This window comes from Engystomops pustulosus, chromosome 1 (genome assembly GCF_040894005.1).
Source record: "Engystomops pustulosus chromosome 1, aEngPut4.maternal, whole genome shotgun sequence".
Classification (NCBI taxonomy): domain Eukaryota; kingdom Metazoa; phylum Chordata; class Amphibia; order Anura; family Leptodactylidae; genus Engystomops; species Engystomops pustulosus.
This window is the reverse complement of record NC_092411.1, coordinates 23,501,085-23,523,210: the sequence shown is the minus strand read 5'-3', so window position 1 is coordinate 23,523,210 and position 22,126 is coordinate 23,501,085. Positions and strand designations below refer to the sequence as shown.

At 44.0% G+C, this 22,126-nt stretch overlaps 1 protein-coding gene across 1 annotated transcript in view; it reads right to left on the bottom strand.

Moving 5' to 3' along the window:
* LOC140100152 (uncharacterized) overlaps positions 1-21,875 on the bottom strand; it is a 58,465-nt gene extending 36,590 nt beyond the window's left edge. Inside the window, 8 exon segments of the mRNA XM_072128049.1 lie at positions 4,824-4,919; positions 14,304-15,882; positions 18,270-18,390; positions 18,618-18,682; positions 18,765-18,888; positions 18,968-19,147; positions 19,270-19,345; positions 21,846-21,875. Of these exon segments, the coding sequence (XP_071984150.1) occupies positions 4,824-4,919; positions 14,304-15,882; positions 18,270-18,390; positions 18,618-18,682; positions 18,765-18,888; positions 18,968-19,147; positions 19,270-19,344 (2,240 nt within the window). The 5' untranslated portion in view covers position 19,345; positions 21,846-21,875.
* Positions 21,876-22,126: the final 251 nt, after the last annotated feature.

Below are 22,126 nucleotides of genomic sequence, written 5' to 3'. Positions count from 1 at the left end.
CTCTGCCCCTATATACTATATACACACACAGCTCTCCCCATATATACTATATACACAGCTGTGCCCCTATATACTATATACACACACAGCTCTGCACCTTTATACTATATACACACATCTCTGCCCATATATACTATATACACACACAGCTCTGCCCCTATATACTATATACACACAGCTCTGCCCCTATATACTATATACACACAGCTGTGCCCCTATATACCATATACACACAGTTCTGCCCCTATATACTATATACACACAGCTGTACCCCATATATACTATATACACACAGCTCTGCCCATATATACTATATACACACACAGCTCTCCCCATATATACTATATACACACAGCTGTGACCCTATATACTATATACACAGTTCTGCCCATATATACAATATACACACAGCTCTGCCCATATATACTATATACACAGGTCTGTACCATATATACTATATACACACACAGCTCTGCCCATATATAGTATATACACACAGCTGTGCCCCTATATACACAGTTCTGCCCATATATACAATATACACACAGATCTGCCCCTATATACTACATACACAGCTCTGCCCATATATACTATATACACACAGCTGTGTCCCATATATACTATATACACACTCAGCTCTGCCCCATATATACTATATACACAGCTCTGACCCTGTATACTATATACACACAGCTCTGCCCCTATATACTATATACACATAGCTCTGCCCATATATACTATATACACACACAGCTCTCCCCATATATACTATATACACAGCTGTGCCCCTATATACTATATACACACACAGCTCTGCACCTTTATACTATATACACACATCTCTGCCCATATATACTATATACACACACAGCTCTGCCCCTATATACTATATACACACAGCTCTGCCCCTATATACTATATACACACAGCTGTGCCCCTATATACCATATACACACAGTTCTGCCCCTATATACTATATACACACAGCTGTACCCCATATATACTATATACACACAGCTCTGCCCATATATACTATATACACACACAGCTCTCCCCATATATACTATATACACACAGCTGTGACCCTATATACTATATACACAGTTCTGCCCATATATACAATATACACACAGCTCTGCCCATATATACTATATACACAGGTCTGTACCATATATACTATATACACACACAGCTCTGCCCATATATAGTATATACACACAGCTGTGCCCCTATATACACAGTTCTGCCCATATATACAATATACACACAGATCTGCCCCTATATACTACATACACAGCTCTGCCCATATATACTATATACACACAGCTGTGTCCCATATATACTATATACACACTCAGCTCTGCCCCATATATACTATATACACAGCTCTGACCCTGTATACTATATACACACAGCTCTGCCCCTATATACTATATACACATAGCTCTGCCCATATATACTATATACACACACAGCTCTCCCCATATATACTATATACACAGCTGTGCCCCTATATACTATATACACACACAGCTCTGCACCTTTATACTATATACACACATCTCTGCCCATATATACTATATACACACACAGCTCTGCCCCTATATACTATATACACACAGCTCTGCCCCTATATACTATATACACACAGCTGTGCCCCTATATACCATATACACACAGTTCTGCCCCTATATACTATATACACACAGCTGTACCCCATATATACTATATACACACAGCTCTGCCCATATATACTATATACACACACAGCTCTCCCCATATATACTATATACACACAGCTGTGACCCTATATACTATATACACAGTTCTGCCCATATATACAATATACACACAGCTCTGCCCATATATACTATATACACAGGTCTGTACCATATATACTATATACACACACAGCTCTGCCCATATATAGTATATACACACAGCTGTGCCCCTATATACACAGTTCTGCCCATATATACAATATACACACAGATCTGCCCCTATATACTACATACACAGCTCTGCCCATATATACTATATACACACAGCTGTGTCCCATATATACTATATACACACTCAGCTCTGCCCCATATATACTATATACACAGCTCTGACCCTGTATACTATATACACACAGCTCTGCCCCTATATACTATATACACATAGCTCTGCCCATATATACTATATACACACACAGCTCTCCCCATATATACTATATACACAGCTGTGCCCCTATATACTATATACACACACACAGCTCTGCCCCTTTATACTATATACACACGGCTCTGCCCCTTTATACTATATACACACATCTCTGCCCATATATACTATATACACACACAGCTCTGCCCCTATATACTATATACACACAGCTGTGCCCCATATATACTATATACACACAGCTCTGCCCATATATACTATATACACACACAGCTCTCCCCATATATACTATATACACACAGCTGTGCCCCTATATACTATATACACAGTTCTGCCCATATATACAATATACACACAGCTCTGCCCATATATACTATATACACAGGTCTGTACCATATATACTATATACACACACAGCTCTGCCCATATATAGTGTATACACACAGCTGTGCCCCTATATACACAGTTCTGCCTATATACAATATACACACAGCTCTGCCCCTATATACTACATACACAGCTCTGCCCATATATACTATATACACACAGCTGTGTCCCATATATACTATATACACACTCAGCTCTGCCCCATATATACTATATACACAGCTCTGCCCCTATATACTATATATACACACACAGCTCTGCCCCTATATACTATATACACACATCTCTGCCCCTATATACACACAGCTCTGTCCCTATATACCATATATACACACACAGCTCTGCCCCTATATACTATATATACACACAGCTCTGCCTCTGAATGGGTTAAGTCTCACATCCTCCTATTGGACAGAAGATAACAATTAATCTTCTGCGCGTGCGCGGGGGTGCGACAGAAATTCTGTCGCGCCCCTTTCTGGCGCACGCGCGATCTGTTGCTCGGGCGCCGCGGCCATTGCGCATGCGCGGGTAGGAGGTCCGGTCTCACGAGACTTCCTATTTAAACAGATATGGCGCGGTACGTGGGTAGCGCTCGCCAGGCAGCAGAGCCTACCCACAGGAATCGTAAGTGCTCACCTCCGGCGCCCTGCTGGTTCTGCTTATGACAGTGTGATAGTGTTCCTAATGTTGTGTGTATTCCAGATGCCCTCAGGAAGAAAAAGTGCCAGAAAGAGCAGGCATAGATGTTGTACTACCTGTCACCAGCCCTTACCAGAGGATTGGGAACCAGACTTGTGTGCAGGATGCACTCCACACCAGGAGGAGATGAGCTTACAGGCAGATTCCACCAGGTTTTTTTTCTTGGCTTAAAACTACTATCGCTCAGGCGGTAGCTGAAACCTCTCTCTCCCAATGTACAAATAGGAAAAGATCATATCCTGTACCATCAGACTCCCCAGGGCCCTCTAGTCATGAGGAGTAAAGGTCTGAGGGGGAGGTCAGCTCAGAGGACGAGGCAGAAGCCTCTCCAGATGATTTCTATCTGTTTAATAAAGAAGGTGTTTCCAGGCTTATAAAAGCCGTGAAAGAAGCAGTGGAGTCAGATAAAGACACTGAAGATCTCTCTAAGAGAGAAGCTCTTTATTATTTCCCTAGGAAGAAAGCCAAATATTTGCCCAGCCATCCAGATTTGAAGAATCTGATGGAGGCTGCTTGGAAAAAACCTGATAGAAACCCCAACCCTGGGGTTAGATTTAAGTCTGTGTACAGATTGGATCCTGCTTTATCCGCTGAATGGGAGTCTCTCCCTAAAGTGAATATGTCTCTGGCTAAGTTAGCGCTTAACTCCATCTTTCCAGCTGAGGAGGCGACCCTCCTGAAAGATCTTATTGATAGGAAGATGGACTTGTTCATAAGGCGGGCTTATACCCATTCTGCAAATATATGTAAAACCTCTCTGGCTTCTGTTCCAGTGGCGAGGGCATTGAGGATCTGGCTAAGCCAGCTTACCAATGATGTCAGGGATGGCGTATCAAGGAAGGATATTGTAGAGGATATTTCTCTTCTCAAATGAGAGGCAGCGTTTCTTTGCGACTCTCATGTGGATACAATCAAGCTGACATCAGCTAGCCTGGCCGCCATAAATTCTATAAGGCGTGCGCTCTGGATAAAGCTCTGGCCGGGAGATGTCCCCGCTAAAACCCATTTTAGTAATCTTCCATTTCAGCCGTTGAGTCTGTTTGGTCCACAGCTGGAAGAGATCCTGAAGGTCATTAATGATGACAAGGGCACTTCTTTCCCCAAGCCTAAGAAAAGAACAGCTTTTAAGTCCTTTCGTTCTAGGCAAAGATCTCCACAAGTCAGAAGACAGTTTAGAAGAGATGACAAAAGGGGTTTCAGGAATCGGTTTGTCCAGAATAAAAAGCCTCATTCGGAGCCCTCCAAGAAGTCTGAATTATGACGCCAGGCCTGTCAAAGTCGGAGCAAGGCTTTCCCAGTTTTCCCACATATGGGTCAAAACTTCTTCAGACCTATGGGTCAATTCTCTAGTGAGAAGAGGTTATTCTCTGGAGCTAACCAGCTTTCCTCCAGACAGGTTCTTCATCAACCAACCTGGCGATCTGATTGTTCCTCGTCTTCTTCAGGAATTCATACAAAAGGGTGCCTTGGAGCATGTCCCCTATCCCCAGAGAGGTTCAGGCGTTTGTTCCAGAGTATTTCCTGTTCCAAAGCAAGGAGGATCTTGGAGGCTGGTGATAGATCTTACTTACCTCAACCAGTTTATTCTGAAGAAGAGATTCAGGATGGAATCAATCAGGACAACCATACCCTTAATCTCCAGGAACTGCTTCATGACGACAGTGGATCTGAAAGATGCGTATCTGCATATTCCAGTACTTCAGAGTCACAGGAAGTTTCTCCGGGTCGCTATACTACAGGACAAAACAGTACTGCATTACCAGTTCACGTGTCTACCCTTCGGTCTGAGTTCAGCGCCCAGAGTATTTACGAAGGTCGCAGTGGTGTTATCGGCAGCCCTCAGGTTACAAGGCATCCAGGTGATACCCTATCTAGACGACTGGCTTCTGATAGCTCAAACGGAGCACTTGATGTACCACGATCTAGCAGTAGTCCTGAAGACTCTGGAGGTTCATGGGTTTGTGGTCAACAAAAAGAAGTCGTCTCTGGTTCCTGCAACATCTCAGAAATTTCTAGGGTTTATAGTAAACTCTTCCAACATGACGCTCTCTTTGTCATCAGCCAGAATTACCGCTCTGAAGAAAGCGATCAAGCATCTGATTCTGCACCCCAGGACAACAATCAGGAAAGCCATGGCAGTCCTAGGACGAATAACCTCGGCTATAGAAGCAGTCCCGTGGGCAAAAACCCATATGAGGGGTCTCCAGGCGTCCATTCTCTCCCAGTGGTCAAGGAGTCTGCGGTCCTTGGACAAACCAATGACGATCTCAGTCCAAGCTATCAAGGACTTAATCTGGTGGTTCCGAAACCCACTATTAGGCAGATCCATCCAATTCCTTCAGCCAGTGGTCCTTACGTCAAACGCATCCAATTGGGGCTGGGGCGCCCTTCTGGAAGGCCAGTGGGTTCAAAAGAGGTGGACACGGTCCGAGTCCAAATTGCCTTCGAACCTCAAAGAAATGAGAGCTGTACGTCTGGCACTTCTTCACTTCTCCAGTCTCCTACTCGGGCAAGAAGTTTTGGTCCAATCAGACAACCTGGCAGTTGTCTTCTATATCAACAAGCAGGGCACGAAGAGCCGGTCCCTTGCCAGAGAGTGTTCCCTCCTGATGACCTGGGCCGAGCAGACGGTTCACAACATCTCAGCGATTCATATCAGGGGAGTATTGAATGTGGAAGCGGATTGGCTGAGCCGCAATCCAGTCAGACCTTCGGAGTGGTCTCTGAACAAACAAGTGTTCCAACAAATTGTCCGGAAAATGGGTCTTCCTCAGATAGACCTGATGGCGTCGAGGTCAAACTCTCAGCTTCCCCAGTTTTGCTCCATGTACAAGCTGGAGAACCCAGTAGTGGTGGATGCACTCTCATTCGACTGGACAGACCAATTTCTTTACATATTCCCACCATTCCCTCTCATTCCGAGAGTGTTACAGAAGATCAGGAGAGAGAAAACGACAGTTATAGCCGTGATTCCGTTTTGGCCGAGAAGGGCCTGGTTCCCTCTTCTCCTGTCATTGTCAAGAACGGGTTCCTTCACCCCAACCCAGCACCTCTCCATCTGGTGGCCTGGAAGCTGAAAGGGGGAATCTAAGAAGGTCAGGGTTTTCGGATGAAGTTATTGACACATTGGCGGCCTCTAGGAAGCCGAAGATGTTAAAAGTCTACCAAGGTGTCTGGGGAATCTATAAGCAATGGTGCTTATCAAGAAGAGCTTCTTCTACTCATGTTCCTTCCCTCCTTCAATTTCTGCAGGATGGCTTAAAGAAAGGCCTGAAGTTTAATACACTGAAAGTCCATTTTACCGCGATTAATTCTTCCTTAGGCGGAATCTTCTCTGAGAACCTGTTGGTCAGGAGATTCTTCAGGGGTCTGAAGAAGTTAAAGCCTACAGTTATGTCACCTCTACCGTCTTGGGATCTTTCTATTGTTTTAAAGCATTTATGTCAAGAACCATTCGAACCAATCTCAGATATCCCTCTGCATCTTCTCTCCTGGAAGACTGTTTTCCTGGTGGCCATTTGTTCTGCAAGGAGGATTAGTGAAATCCAAGCCTTCTCCTGTAAGGAACCGTATCTGAGAGTCATGGAAGACTGCATAATTCTTTGTACAATGCCGGGTTCTCTGCCGAAAATACCTTCTCAATCAGCTTTAAATCAAGAGATCTTCCTTCCTGTCCTGGGTACAGATGCCCCGGAAGAAGAGCAAGGGAAGCTTCAAGCCCTGGATGTGAAAAGATCAGTTCTCGCTTATCTCCAGAGGGCAGAAGTTTTTAGGGAATCTGAAGCCCTGTTCTTTCAGTTCAGAGGTCCTAATAAGGGAAAACGGGCTAGTAAGTCTACCCTAGCCAGATGGATTAAAGATACAATTTCCATGTGTTATGATGTAGAAGGCCTTCCATCTCCTCTTAATCTGAAAGCGCATTCAACGAGGTCAATGGCTGCATCCTGCGCGGAAAAAGCCCATATATCCTTGGATCAGATATGCAAGGCGGCAGTATGGTCGGGTCCTTCAACCTTCATCAGGCACTATAGGCTCAATGTGGGCCCCAGGGTAGGCTCGGCCTTCGGCAAGAGTGTAATTTGTTCGGCTGCCTCTAAGTAACCCGCCCCTTATGTTCTACTGCTTTTCAAGTCCCATTCAGTGCTGCCGTAGGACGACCAGGAATATCGAAATTTGCTCACCGAAATTTTGGTTTCCTGTAGTCCGTAGGCAGCACAAAGATCCCCCCCCCCCCCCAATAAAAAGTACTTATTGCTGCATAAGAAAACACGTGTGCTCATTGGCTCAGGGGTATTTTATAGGGAGTCAGCCTGCCAATCTCTATTGCTAATTAATTGTTATCTTCTGTCCAATAGGAGGATGTGAGACTTAGCCCATTCAGTGCTGCCTACGGACTACAGGAAACCAAAATTTTGGTGAGCAAATTTCGATAATATACACACATCTCTGCCCCTATATACTATATACACACAGCTCTGCCCCTATATACTATATGCACACACAGCTCTGCCCCTATATGCTATATACACACACAGCTCTGCCCCTATATACTATATACACACACAGCTCTGCCCCTATATAATATATACACACAGCTCTGCCCCTATATAATATATACACACAGCTCTGCCCCTATATACTATATACACACAGCTGTGCCCCATAAATACTATATACACACACAGCTCCGCCCATATATACTATATATACACACAGCTCTGCCCCTATATACTATATACACACAGCTCTGCCCCATATATAGTATATACACAGCTCTGCCCCATATATACTATATACACACAGCTGTGCCCCATATATACTATATAAACACAGCTGTGCCCCATATATGCTATATACACACACAGCTCTGCCCATATATACTATATACACACACACCTCTGCCCATATATACTATATATACACAGCTCTGCCGCATATATAGTATATACACACAGCTCTGCCCCATATATACTATATACACACACAGCTCTGCCCATATATACTATATACACAGCTGTGCCCCATATATACTATACACACCGCTGTGCCCATATATACAATATACACACAGCTCTGCCCATATACTATATATACACACACCTCTGCCCCATATATAATATATACACACAGCTTTGCCCCATATATACTATACACACACAGCTGTGCCCATATATACTATATACACACACAGCTGTGCCCATATATACTATATACACACACAGCTGTGCCCATATATACTATATACACACAGCTGTGCCCATATATACTACACACACAGCTCTGCCCATTTATACTATATATACACACAGCTCTGCCCCATATATACTATACACACACAGCTCTGCCCCATATATACTATACACACACAGCTCTGCCCCATATATACTCTACACACACAGCTCTGCCCATATATACTATACACACACAGCTCTGCCCATATATACTATATGCACACACACCTCTGCCCATATATACTATATATACACAGCTCTGCCCCATATATAGTATATACACACAGCTCTGCCCCATATATACTATATACACAGCTATGCCCCATATATACTATATACACAGCTATGCCCCATATATACTATATACACAGCTATGCCCCATATACTATATACACACACCTCTGCCCCTGTATACTATATACACACAGCTGTGCCCATATATACTATAAACACACACAGCTCTGCCCCATTTATACTATATACACACACAGCTGTGCCCCATATATACTATACACACAGCTCTGCCCATATATACTATATATACACACAGCTCTGCCCATATATACTATATATACACACAGCTCTGCCCCATATATACTATATACACACACAGCTGTGCCCCATATACTATATACACACAGCTGTGCACCATATATACTATACACACACAGCTCTGCCGCGTATATACTATATACACACAGCTCTGCCCCATATATACTATACACACCCAGCTCTGCCCTGTATATACTATATACACACAGCTGTGCCCCATATACTATATACACACAGCTGTGCCCCATATACTATATACACACAGCTGTGCCCCATATACTATATACACACAGCTTTTGCCCATTTTATATATATATAATATATATATACCGTATTTTCCGGACTATAAGGCGCACTTAAAAGCCTTGGATTTCCGTGGAAATCCAAAGTGCGCCTTATAGTCCGGCGCGCCCTATGTATGGCGCTGGGCAGCGGACCATACTTACATAGGTCCCCGCTACCGGAGACAGCAGATCTCCAGCGGGAACTGCAGACCACGCGGCACGAACAACTTCTGCCGCGTGGTCTGCAGTTCCCGCTGGAGATCTGCTGTCTCCGGTAGCGGGGACCTATGTAAGTATGGTCCGCTGCCCTCCTCCACCTCCCCCTCACCTTCCCCGCTCACCTTCCCCGCGTTCCCCGTCGCGTCTCGGCGTCGCGTCCCGTCGCCGCGTCCCGTCGCGTCTCCGCTCCGCCCCCGGACCTCCGCCACGCCCCCGGGCCCCGCGCCTTATAGTCCGATGCGCCTTATATATGGAATTATTACATATATAAGGCGCATCGGACTAATGCGCCTTATAGTCCAGTGCGCCTTATAGGGCAAAAAATACGGTATATATATATATATATATATATATATATATATATACACAGCTCTGCCCCTATATACTATACACACAGCTCTGACCCATGTATACTATATACACACAGCTGTACCCCATATATACTATAAACACAGCTCTGTCCATATATACTATATACACACACAGCTGTACCCCATATATACTATGTACACAGGTCTGCCCCATATATACTATACACACAGCTCTTTGTATATATGCTACGTACACACAGCTGTACCCCATATATACTATGTACACAGCTCTGCCCCATATATACTATACACACAGCTCTTCCTATATATGGTACGTACACACAGCTGTACCCCATATATACTATGTACACAGCTCTGCCCATATGATGCCCTCTCTCAGTAGCTAATCTAATGACAGTGCCTGCAAATGGTTCACAGTGCCCCAACATGAAAACCAACAGTCACAGCCATCCACAGTAGTCAGTAGACACAGCACCAAACCCATAGTAGCCAATAGTCACACCAGCAGCCCCCGGCAGCCACTATTCCCAGTTCCTGTCCCCAGTAGCCATTAGACGTAGTGCCTAACCTGCAATAGCTAGCAATCACAGTAGCCAATAGCCACCGTGCCTTTCTCCAGTAGCCAGTCAGAAGGGTCCAACCTTCTCTGACCCCTTTTTGTTTTGCATTGATATACTTAAAAAAAAATTCTTGGGATTTTTTGCTATCTTTAGCCACCTGTCTTTCATTTTGTATTTTGGCTGATTTGATTTCCTTTTTACAGATTTTGGTGAATTTTTTGGAAGTATTGAAAGCCTCTGGTGACCCGTCAGATTTATATTTTTTTAATGCCTCTTTTTCTCATTAATTGCCCTTTTAACTGTAGCTGTAAGCCATGCGGGGTGTTATCTAGCCCGTCTATACTTGTTACCTGTAGCTGTAGCCACGCAGGGTGTAATCTCGCCCGTCTATACTTGTTACCTATTGGAATAAATTTAGAAGTATTATGACCCGGGATAGATTTGAATTTCTTCCATTTAACCTTAGGCTACATGCACACCGCCGTGAGCCCGTCGCACCGTAGCACGGCGGGCACACGGCAGCGCGGGGAGAGGAGGAGGAGGTGAGCGCATCTCTCCCCCGCCCCTCTCCATAGCGATGTATGGCCGCGGCGCCGTAATACGGGAAAAGATAGGACATGTCCTATCTTTTCCCGGGCTACGGAGCGGTACGGTGCCGCACGTGTGCTGCACCGTACCGCTGCCGTAGGGCGCCGCGAGCCCATAGAAGTGTATGGGGGACGTATATCGGCCGCATATACGTCGGCCATACATACGTCCCCCATACTGTAGTGTGAATGTAGCCTTAGACAGTATCTGATCCCAGTCTATATCCTGTAGAGCAGCCCTGAATTTCGGGAAATTAGCCTTCTTAAAATTCAATGCTTTCCCACCTGTTTTTGCTTTTTACAGTTTAAGAGGACAATAATTGTTAGAATCGCTGTTTCCAAGGGTTTCCCGGACACATTTTGGACAATTACTTTTTGTGGGATCTTCTACAAGCTGCACCATAAAATTATCCTGCAGAAAGTTGATAAAATGTCTCCCCTTCACAGACGAAGAAGAGCCCTGACCCCAATTTATATTTGGAAGGTAAAAGTCTCCCATTATCACTACTATCCCCTCCTGTGCAGCCCGCTCCATCTGTTTATATAGGTGACCCTTCTATTTCCTCAGGGGGTTCCAGTACTATTAGGGAGGCCCTGAGGTGCTCCAGTATTATTAAGAAGCTCTAATGTTATTAAGGGGCTCCAGTATTAGCGGCTCTGTGGGGCGGCCAGCATTTTTAGGGGTTTGTCTGTTCCTTATTATTAATGTCTGCTCAGGGGTCTCCAGTACTTGTCTGCTCAGGGGTCTCCAGTACTTGTCTGCTCAGGGGTCTCCAGTACTTGTCTGCTCCTTATTATTGTCTGCTCAGGGGTCTCCAGTATTTGTCTGCTCCTTATTATTGTCTGCTCAGGGGTCTCCAGTATTTGTCTGCTCCTTATTATTGTCTGCTCAGGGGTCTCCAGTATTTGTCTGCTCCTTATTATTGTCTGCTCTGGGGGTCTCCAGTATTTGTCTGCTCCTTATTATTGTCTGCTCTGGGGGTCTCCAGTACTTGTCTGCTCCTTATTATTGTCTGCTCCGGGGGTCTCCAGTATTTGTCTGCTCCTTATTATTGTCCTGGTCCGAGGTCTCTATCTGTTATAGTCTGATAGCAGTACTTTGTTTCCGGGTTTGTATCTATGTCTGGACTGCTGTATATATTATATCTGGGGTGACATTTTGTGTGGTATTGTGGTTGTTGATGTATCTAGGTGCTGGTTACGATGCTTGATGTTGAGCGGTAAGACAATGTGGCCCTCAGACCAAAAAAGGTAGTGCATCGGGGGTGACATCACCACATCTAAAAGGGGAAGAAAAAATACAACAGAACCAAACATAAGGAGATGAGCCTCTAAAGCAAATGTTTATTAACACCTGGTATCAAGTTATGACGGATCCATATATCTTTTTTAAAAAAGTCTGTGTACATGGCTGATATAAAGATGTGGGGTCCGGATTTTGTAATCTTTTTTACCATAGTTGTATATTCTCCTACATGCAGCCACTTTATTAGAGACGCCTGTCCAGTCCCTATGAGAGATTCCTTGTATGGTTTGGTTCAGTGTAAATCCACTTTAAGGCCTCATGCACCCGACAATATGCCTGCCCGGGGGCATACAGCCGGGTGAGGGATAAGCGCTGCTCACCCCTTCTCTCTCCATTGAAAGCCGAACAGACGTACTACGCCAAAATTTGCGATATGTTCTGTATTTTATGGTGCACCGCACCATAACCGGGAGCATATGGGGGCCTTGATCCCCAATTGTGCAGCCGGATCACATTCCCCCATACAGTATTGTGCATGAGGCCTAAATTGAGAGGTTTTGTTATACATCAGATACACTACAGATAATGGTGTGACTGGGGGAAAAAAACAGAAAAAAAAGATCTGAGGAACATGTTGAGAACCAATGGGGGTCATTTACTAAGGGCCCGAATCGCGTTTTTACATCGGGTTGGCCGAACATTACCGTTTTGCGCCAAATTGCCCTGTTTTTTTTGGTGCACGCGATCGGATTGTGACGCATCGGCGCCGGCATGCACGCCACGGAAATAGGGGGGCATGGCCATCGGAAAACCTGTCGGATTCGTAAAAAACGCTGTATTTTTTTTTTTTTTTTAAATGTGTCGCTTGACACGCACCAGCCTAGCTTGGTGAACTCCGCAGCAGCGAGACCTGGTGGACATCGGGCGCACTACCTTAGTGAATCGCCGGCATACACGAATCAGCGTCGGAGAACCCGCTGCTGGATCGCGAACGGACCGCGTAAGTAAATCTGCCCCAATATAACAAAGAGATGGTGCTCAGAATGTAGCCCAGATACTGAATGCACTACACGTTCTTCCTGAGCACTGATGGATGAAACCAATGGATGACCAGCGCGAGAGCAAAAAGTATGATGAAAAATGTGATCACCGAGCAGTGGATAATGACCGCCTGTGACATGAATCCAGATTTCCATCACAAATACAGATATGAAATGAATTGCTGAACCCTTTGTGCCATTTTGTGCAGAGAAATTGAGTGGGGAATGTCTACTTGGCAAAACCTTGGGTCATCTCTTACCTAAAGGTGGACTTTTGTTACCATGATTCTAGACCAAGGTGATGGCTTCATTTACCCCACACCAGAAGGACAATGAATAACACCTGAAGGGTCGTATAGTCACAGGTTGGTTGGAGGGATCTACAGCATATTTAGCTTGGCCTTCACAGTCCCTAGATCTTTTTTCCCGATGACCAGCTCTGGGATAAGGTAGAGATCGTTGATAAGATCACAACAGTTCTACAGTTTTGGCAGCAGTGTGAAGCTAACCTATCTGCATAGACAACACCTCGTGGAATCTACGACGGTCAAAGAAGGTCCAACACCATGCTCAGTGGATATCTCTAATAAGTGGTCCATCCATGAATTTAGAAGTAAAACAAGTTACATGGAAAAAAATTCGGTGTAAAATATTTTCCATATACTAGGCAGTCCCCGGGTTACGTACAAGATAGGGTCTGGAGGTTTGTTCTTAAGTTGAATTTGTATGTAAGTCGAAACTGTATATTTTATAATTGTAGTTCCAGACAAGAAAAATTTTGGCCCCAGTGACAATTGGAGTTAAAACATTTTTTGCTGTAATGGGACCAAGGATTATCAATAAAGCTTCATTACAGACACCTTACAGCTGATCATTGCAATCTGGGACTATAGAAAAGCATTCAGAAAGCTTCACCAAAGGTCAGAGGGGTCTGTCTGTAACTATGGGTTGTCTGTAAGTCGGGTCTCCTTAAGTAGGGGACCGCCTGTACTAATATTGCTTCTATCCCATGTGGAGTTTTTGATGTACAACAAGACTTGAATTCCTTGAGAAACACTTGCCGCACTCTTGACATGAATATGGCTTCTCTCCCGTGTGGCTTCTCTGATGGGAAGCAGCATTTGATCTGTTGGAAAAACACCTCCCACAGTCGGGACACGAAAAGGGCTTCTCCCCGGCGTGATGTCTTTGGTGTACAATAAGATATGATTTCAGAGTAAAACACTTCCCGCATTCTGAGCATGAAAACGGCTTCTCCCCCGTGTGAATTTTTTGATGGCTGACAAGGCTGGATTTTTTATTAAAACATTTTCCACATTCCAAGCAGGAAAATGGCTTCTCCCCTGAATGAATTCTCTGATGTTGAAAAAGACTTGAATTTTGAGTAAAAGTCTTCCCACAATCCGAACATGAGAATGGCCTCGCCCCTGTGTGAACGCTTTGGTGGGCAAGAAGAGTATTTTTGAGAGCAAAACCTTTCCCACATTCTGAACAGGAAAATGGCTTCTCCCCTGTGTGAATTCTCTGATGTTTAACGAGTTGAGATTTCTGAGTAAAATATTTCCCACATTCTGAACATGAAAATGGCTTCTCCCCAGTGTGAATTTTTTGATGTTCAACCAGACCGGATTTCTGATCAAAAGATTTACCACATTGTGAACATAAATAAAGCTTTTCCCCTGTGTGACTTCTCCAGTGTTTAACAAGTTCTGATTTCTGGATAAAACTTTGCCCACATTCTGAACATGAGAATGGCTTCTCTCCTGGGTGAGTTTCCTGATGTTTTATACAGTCTGACTTCTGCATAAAACATTCGCCACATTCTGAACATGTAAATGGTTTTTCCCCTGTGTGAATTCTCTGATGTTTAACAAGCTCATTCCTCCGGAGAAAAGAAAGTTCACATTCTGTACAAGAAAAGGGTTTCTCCCCTGTGTGAATTCTCTGATGTTCTAAAAAATATGATTTCTTACAGAAACCTTTACCACATTCCGAACACACAAATCTCATCAACCCCATGTGGATTTTTTTATGTCTGAGACTCTCAGATCTCTGACTAAAAGATTTGCCACATTCTGTACATGAATATGGTTTCAATCCTGTGTGAGTTCTTAGATGATGAACAAGATCTGACTTCTGAAGAAAACATTTGCCGCACTCAGAACAGGGATATGGCTTGTCCCCTGTGTGAATTCTCTGATGTCTAATAAGATCTGATTTGTGGGCAAAGCGCTTTTCACATTCTGAACATGAAAATGGTTTCTCCCCTGTGTGGATTCTCTCATGTACAATAAGATTTGACTTCCGGTTAAAGCGTTTCCCACATTCTGGACATGGGAAGGTTTTCCCTCCGGTATCGGCTTCTGGGAGATCTTTCATATCCTTGCTGTGACTTGGATCTTGCTCCACAGTTTGTGATGAATCAGAAGATTGGACCCATAGTATAGGGTTCGATGATAAATCTGAGGGTATATCTGGTGTCATGTTGTGTGATTCATACGTATCCTGGGTGATACCACAGTCCTCTGCATTCAACTTTGAGGCCGTAGGAAGTTTATTTGAGCTCCAGAAACTCCGTTCTACCAAGGATAAAAGTAATTGAGTTAGTTTTCATAAAAAATAACCATACAAATTATATTGATATTTTAAAATCTATCTATATAAAGATAGTCTCTATATAGTCACAATGTGTGTAGTGCAATAACATTATTAGCTAAGGCAATACATAGCTCTCTAGCCAATGAATGTGCACACTCAGCACAGCCGAGGATGCATGTGTGTCTCTATCAGACTCCTCTTAGCCAGTCCAGCTGAAGTAGTCAGAATAAATCTAATCAAATATTTCAGCGAGCATCAATCTAATGGCCAGGGTGGGCAGGGGTGCACTTACCATGAGGCGCCCCCAGGGGGTGGCATTTTCAGGGCTGCTATGGAAGGTTAGGCCACTAGGATGTGTCGCTGTACAATATACCTGATCGCACACATCCTGCAGATGGCAGGAGGAGAGGGGGCCACCACCACACTGTCTCCGTCATTCCATACCCTCCTAGTAGGCTCCACAATCACAGGAAGGAGATAACACTGGAGAGTCAGAGACTCAGAAGGAAAATAGAAATACCCTGATACCTGAAGAGGAGCAGGAGCTGTGTCCTCCCAAGGCAACAGAAAGGACCTGACACTCATCTATCTTCCCCAAGTGTCTGCTAGTGCTCTCAGCCAGTGTCTTAACCTCTTAGTTTCCTGTGTCTAGGGGCTGTCTTGTAATGGATGTAGCAGAGCTTAGGTGGCACATCAGCTCTGCTACACCGGTCTACGTCGCCTCTACTACATCTGTCCAGTTCGCCACGACATATACTGTGCAAAATCCGGCAAAAAAGGAAAAGTCTGCAGTATAAGTCTATGGATACACTCTATGGCGGCTCCTTGGGACATTTCTATGTCCGTTTTCGGACCTCTGCTGTTTGTCAGACTCACTAAATTGGTTGTGGCCCTTTAATAAATGTTCTTATGCTCTATATGCTTTTGGGATTTTTCTTTCAAAAAGTCACAAAATGCATTGAAGTCAGCTGGAGTGACTATGCGACTTTTTTGTCATGAGCAATGAAAAGTCACAAAAACCCTCTATGCAACTTTTTTAACACCGAAAAAGCCCAGCAAAACCAATGATAATCTCCCCCAATGTATACACCCGGAGCTTTACCGGCACATATGCTCAGTGTATCAAAAAAATGCCATGTGGGGGAGGGGGGGTCTTTCTATAGTTCACCTGAGGCAGCAGAGAAGTAATGTACACATGGGCATAATAAAGGGACATAAGAGGTCCTAGATAACCAGTTGTGCACATTTGTGGCTCTTGTGATGCTCAGTGAAACTCAGCGATTCAATATATAGACCAAACAGATTCATTCAGAATTGAAATATGCCATAAAGTTTTTTGCAAACGTTGTAGACTTGCTGTATTTAGTGTCTAATTTACTACCTTATGTGTAATCATTATCAATCCTAATAATAACATTTTACAAATTAAATAAAAATGTTGGGTTTTAAAAATGTTTCTGCACCCGAAAAGCAAAAATGGCAAAATAAATACCAAAATACCTGGCTCCCTCCTTGTGAATCTTTCTAGTGATTATCATCAGGCTCCTCTGTGAAATGAATGTCTGAGGCACATTCTCTTTTTGAAGATGGAACAGCCCAGTGCAGGGGCAACGGTGTAACCTGCCACGGTACAGAGGGTTTGGTCACACCTGGGCCCAATGACCTTAAGGGACATTTACCACCAGGATGAAGGATTGTAAACCAAGCACACTGCCATAATGGTGTGTGGCCCTCGGGCAGGATCTGTTCTTTTTTAGCTTTTCATGCCCTGAATTTTACAGAAAAAGGGCTTTTAAAATTATGCAAATAAGTCTGAGGGGCTCCAGGTTCCATAGGTGCTTATGGAGCCTGAAGCATCTCGGGCTCATTTACATAATTTTTAAAGCCTTTTTTTTCCTACAAAAAAAACTAGGTTATAGGAAGATTAAAGAAGAGTGTATCCTGCCAGAGGGGACACACACTAGTATGTCCTTGTGCTTGGTTTACAGTCCTTCATCCTGGTGGTAGATGTTAGTTAAGGGACCCCAAGGTGTCTCTTTTCCACATGGAGAGACCAGAACCAGAACTATATATATGATATTAAACTTTGGGGCCCAGAACAGGAAATACATTGGGGCCAAGCAGCTTTAAGTTATGTCTCTGGCAGATGGGATTGTCTTAATTTTACAAAATCATTCTTTTTTTCCTTTTCATCTCATCTTCAAAATGACAGAACTTAATTTTTATTTTGACAAATGTAATAAAACTCTCTGTGAGCAGAAGTCAGTGGACTTGAATTCTAGAGATGGTGGGGCCCAAACCTATCAAGTGTTTATAACACATACTGTGGATGTTTCTTAACAATACTGATTTAATGGTCACTACTCACCTGGGCGGATACCTGCAGGGACGTCCTCCTTACTCTCCTCCTCATCACTCACAGACATCTCTTCTTTTATGGTTATGGCTACAACATCGATACTGTCCAGATCATTGTCCTCATTCAGAAGCTGAAAATGTTATAATAGTCAGAGGATGGAGAAGACGCGGGGAATCCAGCGCTACTTATCTCTGGGGACATGGAGAAGATCCAGAGCACATGTCCTGTCTATGGTCACCTCCGCTCCTCCATCTCCTCCTCTCATTACACAAGTATAAGACATATAATACTGAGGGATAAGACTAAAGACAAGGAGGTCACAGGCGTCTACAGGTCATAGGGGAGATCTCCACCTACCTGATCATCCTGTGGTAGAAGAGGACGGGGACATCTCTCCGGGGATCTTCTCTCCCTGGATGTGACTGTAGGGATCACATACAGAGACTGAATTCCTTCTTCTATACAGATAATGAGGGGACACGTGTCTATAGTCCTGTCTATTACCTGGTGATGTGAGGGGCCGGGGGTCCTCCATCATGACGTCCTGGTACAGATCCTTGTGTCCTTCTACATACTCCCACTCCTCCATGGAGAAATAGACAGCCACATCCTGACACCTTATAGGAACCTGACACACACAATGGGTACAGTCACCACCCGGCGCCTCCAGTTACTGTATAATGTCCCAGCATTCCCAGCAGTGTCACCTCTCCAGTCAGCAGCTCCGCCATCTTCATGGTCAGTTCTAGGATCTCCTGTACATTCATCTCCTCATGTATCAGGGGGTGAGGGGGAGGTCCCGGGATGGGGTGCAGGGGTCCCCCCCATTCTCCATACACAGGGGCCGGACAGCGCTCACTAGACGTCTTCTTCACTAATGTGTAATCCTGGTTATGGGGAGACACAGGAATAATATCACTACATACATGTCTGGAGTCACATGACCCCCAGTCACATGATCTGTTATTACCAGAGATAACGAGGTCATGTGACATCACCAGGATCTCACCTCTCCTGTAACTTGGAAGATTATCTTCAGGGTGAGTTTCAAAATCATCTCTCCCATCTCATTTCTCTCATTCATCCTTGAAGCATCCAGATTTGATATTCCATGTAAAACATACAAATATAATAAAATGGAACATAGAAGGAGATAGTAAGTCTGAGATGATGTGTTCTCTCTCTTTATTTAAAATAAAAATCATCTGCTTTCCCGGCAGGTTTAGGTCTTGTCGCCCAAATTACTTACCAACATTTACCATATATCTCCCTTATCTCTGCTTAATTTGCTAAATGTCCAACATTAGAAAGATTAGAAATTGAACAGTAATTTTATATTTTTTAAGGAAATTTCAGAAACTATTTTTCTGGACTATTTTGTTCTGAATGAGCTTTGAAAGGCCTGCTGACTACAAACCCCTACAAATCCCCCACTGTAATGATAAATTGTTATTTCTATAGCTCCATCACATTCCCTAGCGCTGTACAGATCATGGGGGACACATACAAATAGAATAAGACCTAGCAGAGAAATAACATGGTCGGATGAAACCATACCCCCAGGCTGTGCCTTCCCCAACCCTGCGTTATCTTGTACCCCAAACCTGTTTCTGGAACTTAGTACTCAGTACCCTGTCTGGAGTCACCTGTCCGTTCCCCAAAGTCAGAGTAGGGAAAAGTTGTCAGAGTTGTTGGCCAAAATTCCCTAACCATCAGGGTTTGAAAGGCCTATTAGGTAAGTGACAGGGGATGTGGGTGACTTTAGGGCCTGCACCCCCTTCTCTACCGTGACAATGTCTCTGGGTTATTGGCAACATTTGAGTTAATTAGAGACACAACTGTTTTTTTTTTTAGTAATTTCATGGAAAAGTCTTAAGAAATCAGCCAAGATATCAGGAAAAAAAATAGTAGACTTCCACAAGTCTGTAACATCCTTTGGTGCAATTTCCAGACACCATCATATATCTGTATAAACAATTATATGCAAGTACAAAGAAGATAGGAATGTGCAGCCATCATACTGCTTAGGAAGATCACTGGAAATTGAGGAGCATGCATCGGGTAATAGACTGAGATAAGGTAGGAGAGGTAGGTACAGCGCTGTGCAGAGTATTGTGATTGAGGGGGATTACTTTGAATTGAATTTGTTGGGGGATGTGCAACCATTGCCTGGACTGGAACAGACTGGATGCATCCATGTAGCATCTGGACTGATAGGAGGAGATTTATCATCATCTCAAAACTAGAACAGTTTTGAGACTTATAAGAAACTTATGATAAATCTTTCCCTGTAAAGTCTTGCCACCAAGTTAAAAAGCCGAAATATGGAATCCACTTACAGCAAATTCATATTGGTTTGTGTAAGAAAAAGTACTTTTTGTATCAATTCCTGTTTTCTAGTTTTCTGCTTGCTGTTATATATAAAGGGGAAGATATATCATTGGCTTTTTTGGTGTATGAAAGTTGCAAATAGGGTTGTATAGAGGGTTTTTGCGACTTTTCATTGCTCAAAAGACGCACAGGACTATTCCCACCACTTCACTATACTAGAGTAAACATAGAGCTACGGCTGGTGCAACGCCAGTCAAAACCACATCCATGATTGGCAGCTGTAATAAGTCGCATGGACACCCCAGCCTCCTGCTGGTGTATGTGCTGCAGCATTTGATGACACTTTTTGAAAGCAAAATCCCAGTCGCGTATAGAGCATAAGAACATTTATTAAAGGGACAAAGCCACTTTCATGTATCTGTCGAGCAGCAGAGATCCATAGAGGGACATAGCACTCTCCCAAGGAGCCGCCTAATAAAAAATCTCCCCCAAAGCTTCTATGGCTACTCCCACTGGATAGAAATGCATGGTGTGTGATGGACTCGCAGGTGCACCAGACCTTATTATCACAGAGAGTTTTAAGGGCCGTGCGGCTCCTGCACCCGTGTCCATCACAAGATTATAGAAACATTTCTATCCAGTGGAAGTAAATATAGAAGCTTCCTATAGAATGACAGCAAGCAGAGATCTAGAAAACTGTGAGAAATTGATACAGAAAATATATTAGAAAATTGTATATCTTTCCCCACACAAACCATAGCATTTATGTGTAGAAAGTGTACAACCCCTTTAAGTGACAAAGTGGGCACATCAATAAGGGGTTAATGGGGTGTCAGGAGACACCAGGAGGTGGAAAGCAGCCGTGACAGAGACTCGAGGCGTCTAATGTCCCCTCTATAGTGATGTGTTGTTCAAGAACTAGCCAGCACTAAGAGCCGGCTCTTGTTTATGAACAACGGGAGTCGGCTGTCATCAGTGAGCCGATGGCTCACTTAATCCCGCCCCCAACCGGCTCACCACGCGCCTCTTTACCCAATACAATCGGGATAAAAGTGGAGGGGTGTGGGGTGACTGACTGGCCTGCGGCTCCTTATTATACATGCAATAGGGAGCCGTTCAGGAGCCGGCGCTTCCTTGCGAGCGGAGCCTAATGAGCCAGCTCACTAAGAAGAGCCGGTATTCCCATCACTATCCCTCTCACGTAGACCGTGTATTACAGAACACACCGGCAACAGCTGCTGGGACTCCCCATACCTGTGCACTGCCACCGCTACAGGACCTGCGATGATGTCACAGTCATGTGATCAGTCATGTGTGTGGGCGGAGCTAGAGCCAGGCTGTACTCATTCTCACACATAGCTCTGCACCATATATACCAGTGATGACAAACCTTTTACAGACCGAGTGCCCAAACTACAACAAAGACACCGCTTATTTATCGCACAGTGCCAACACAGAAATGTAATTTGTGACTCAATTAATTCATACTCCCTTCTCTGTGACAGTTTTCATTGATATCAGCACCCTGAGGACAC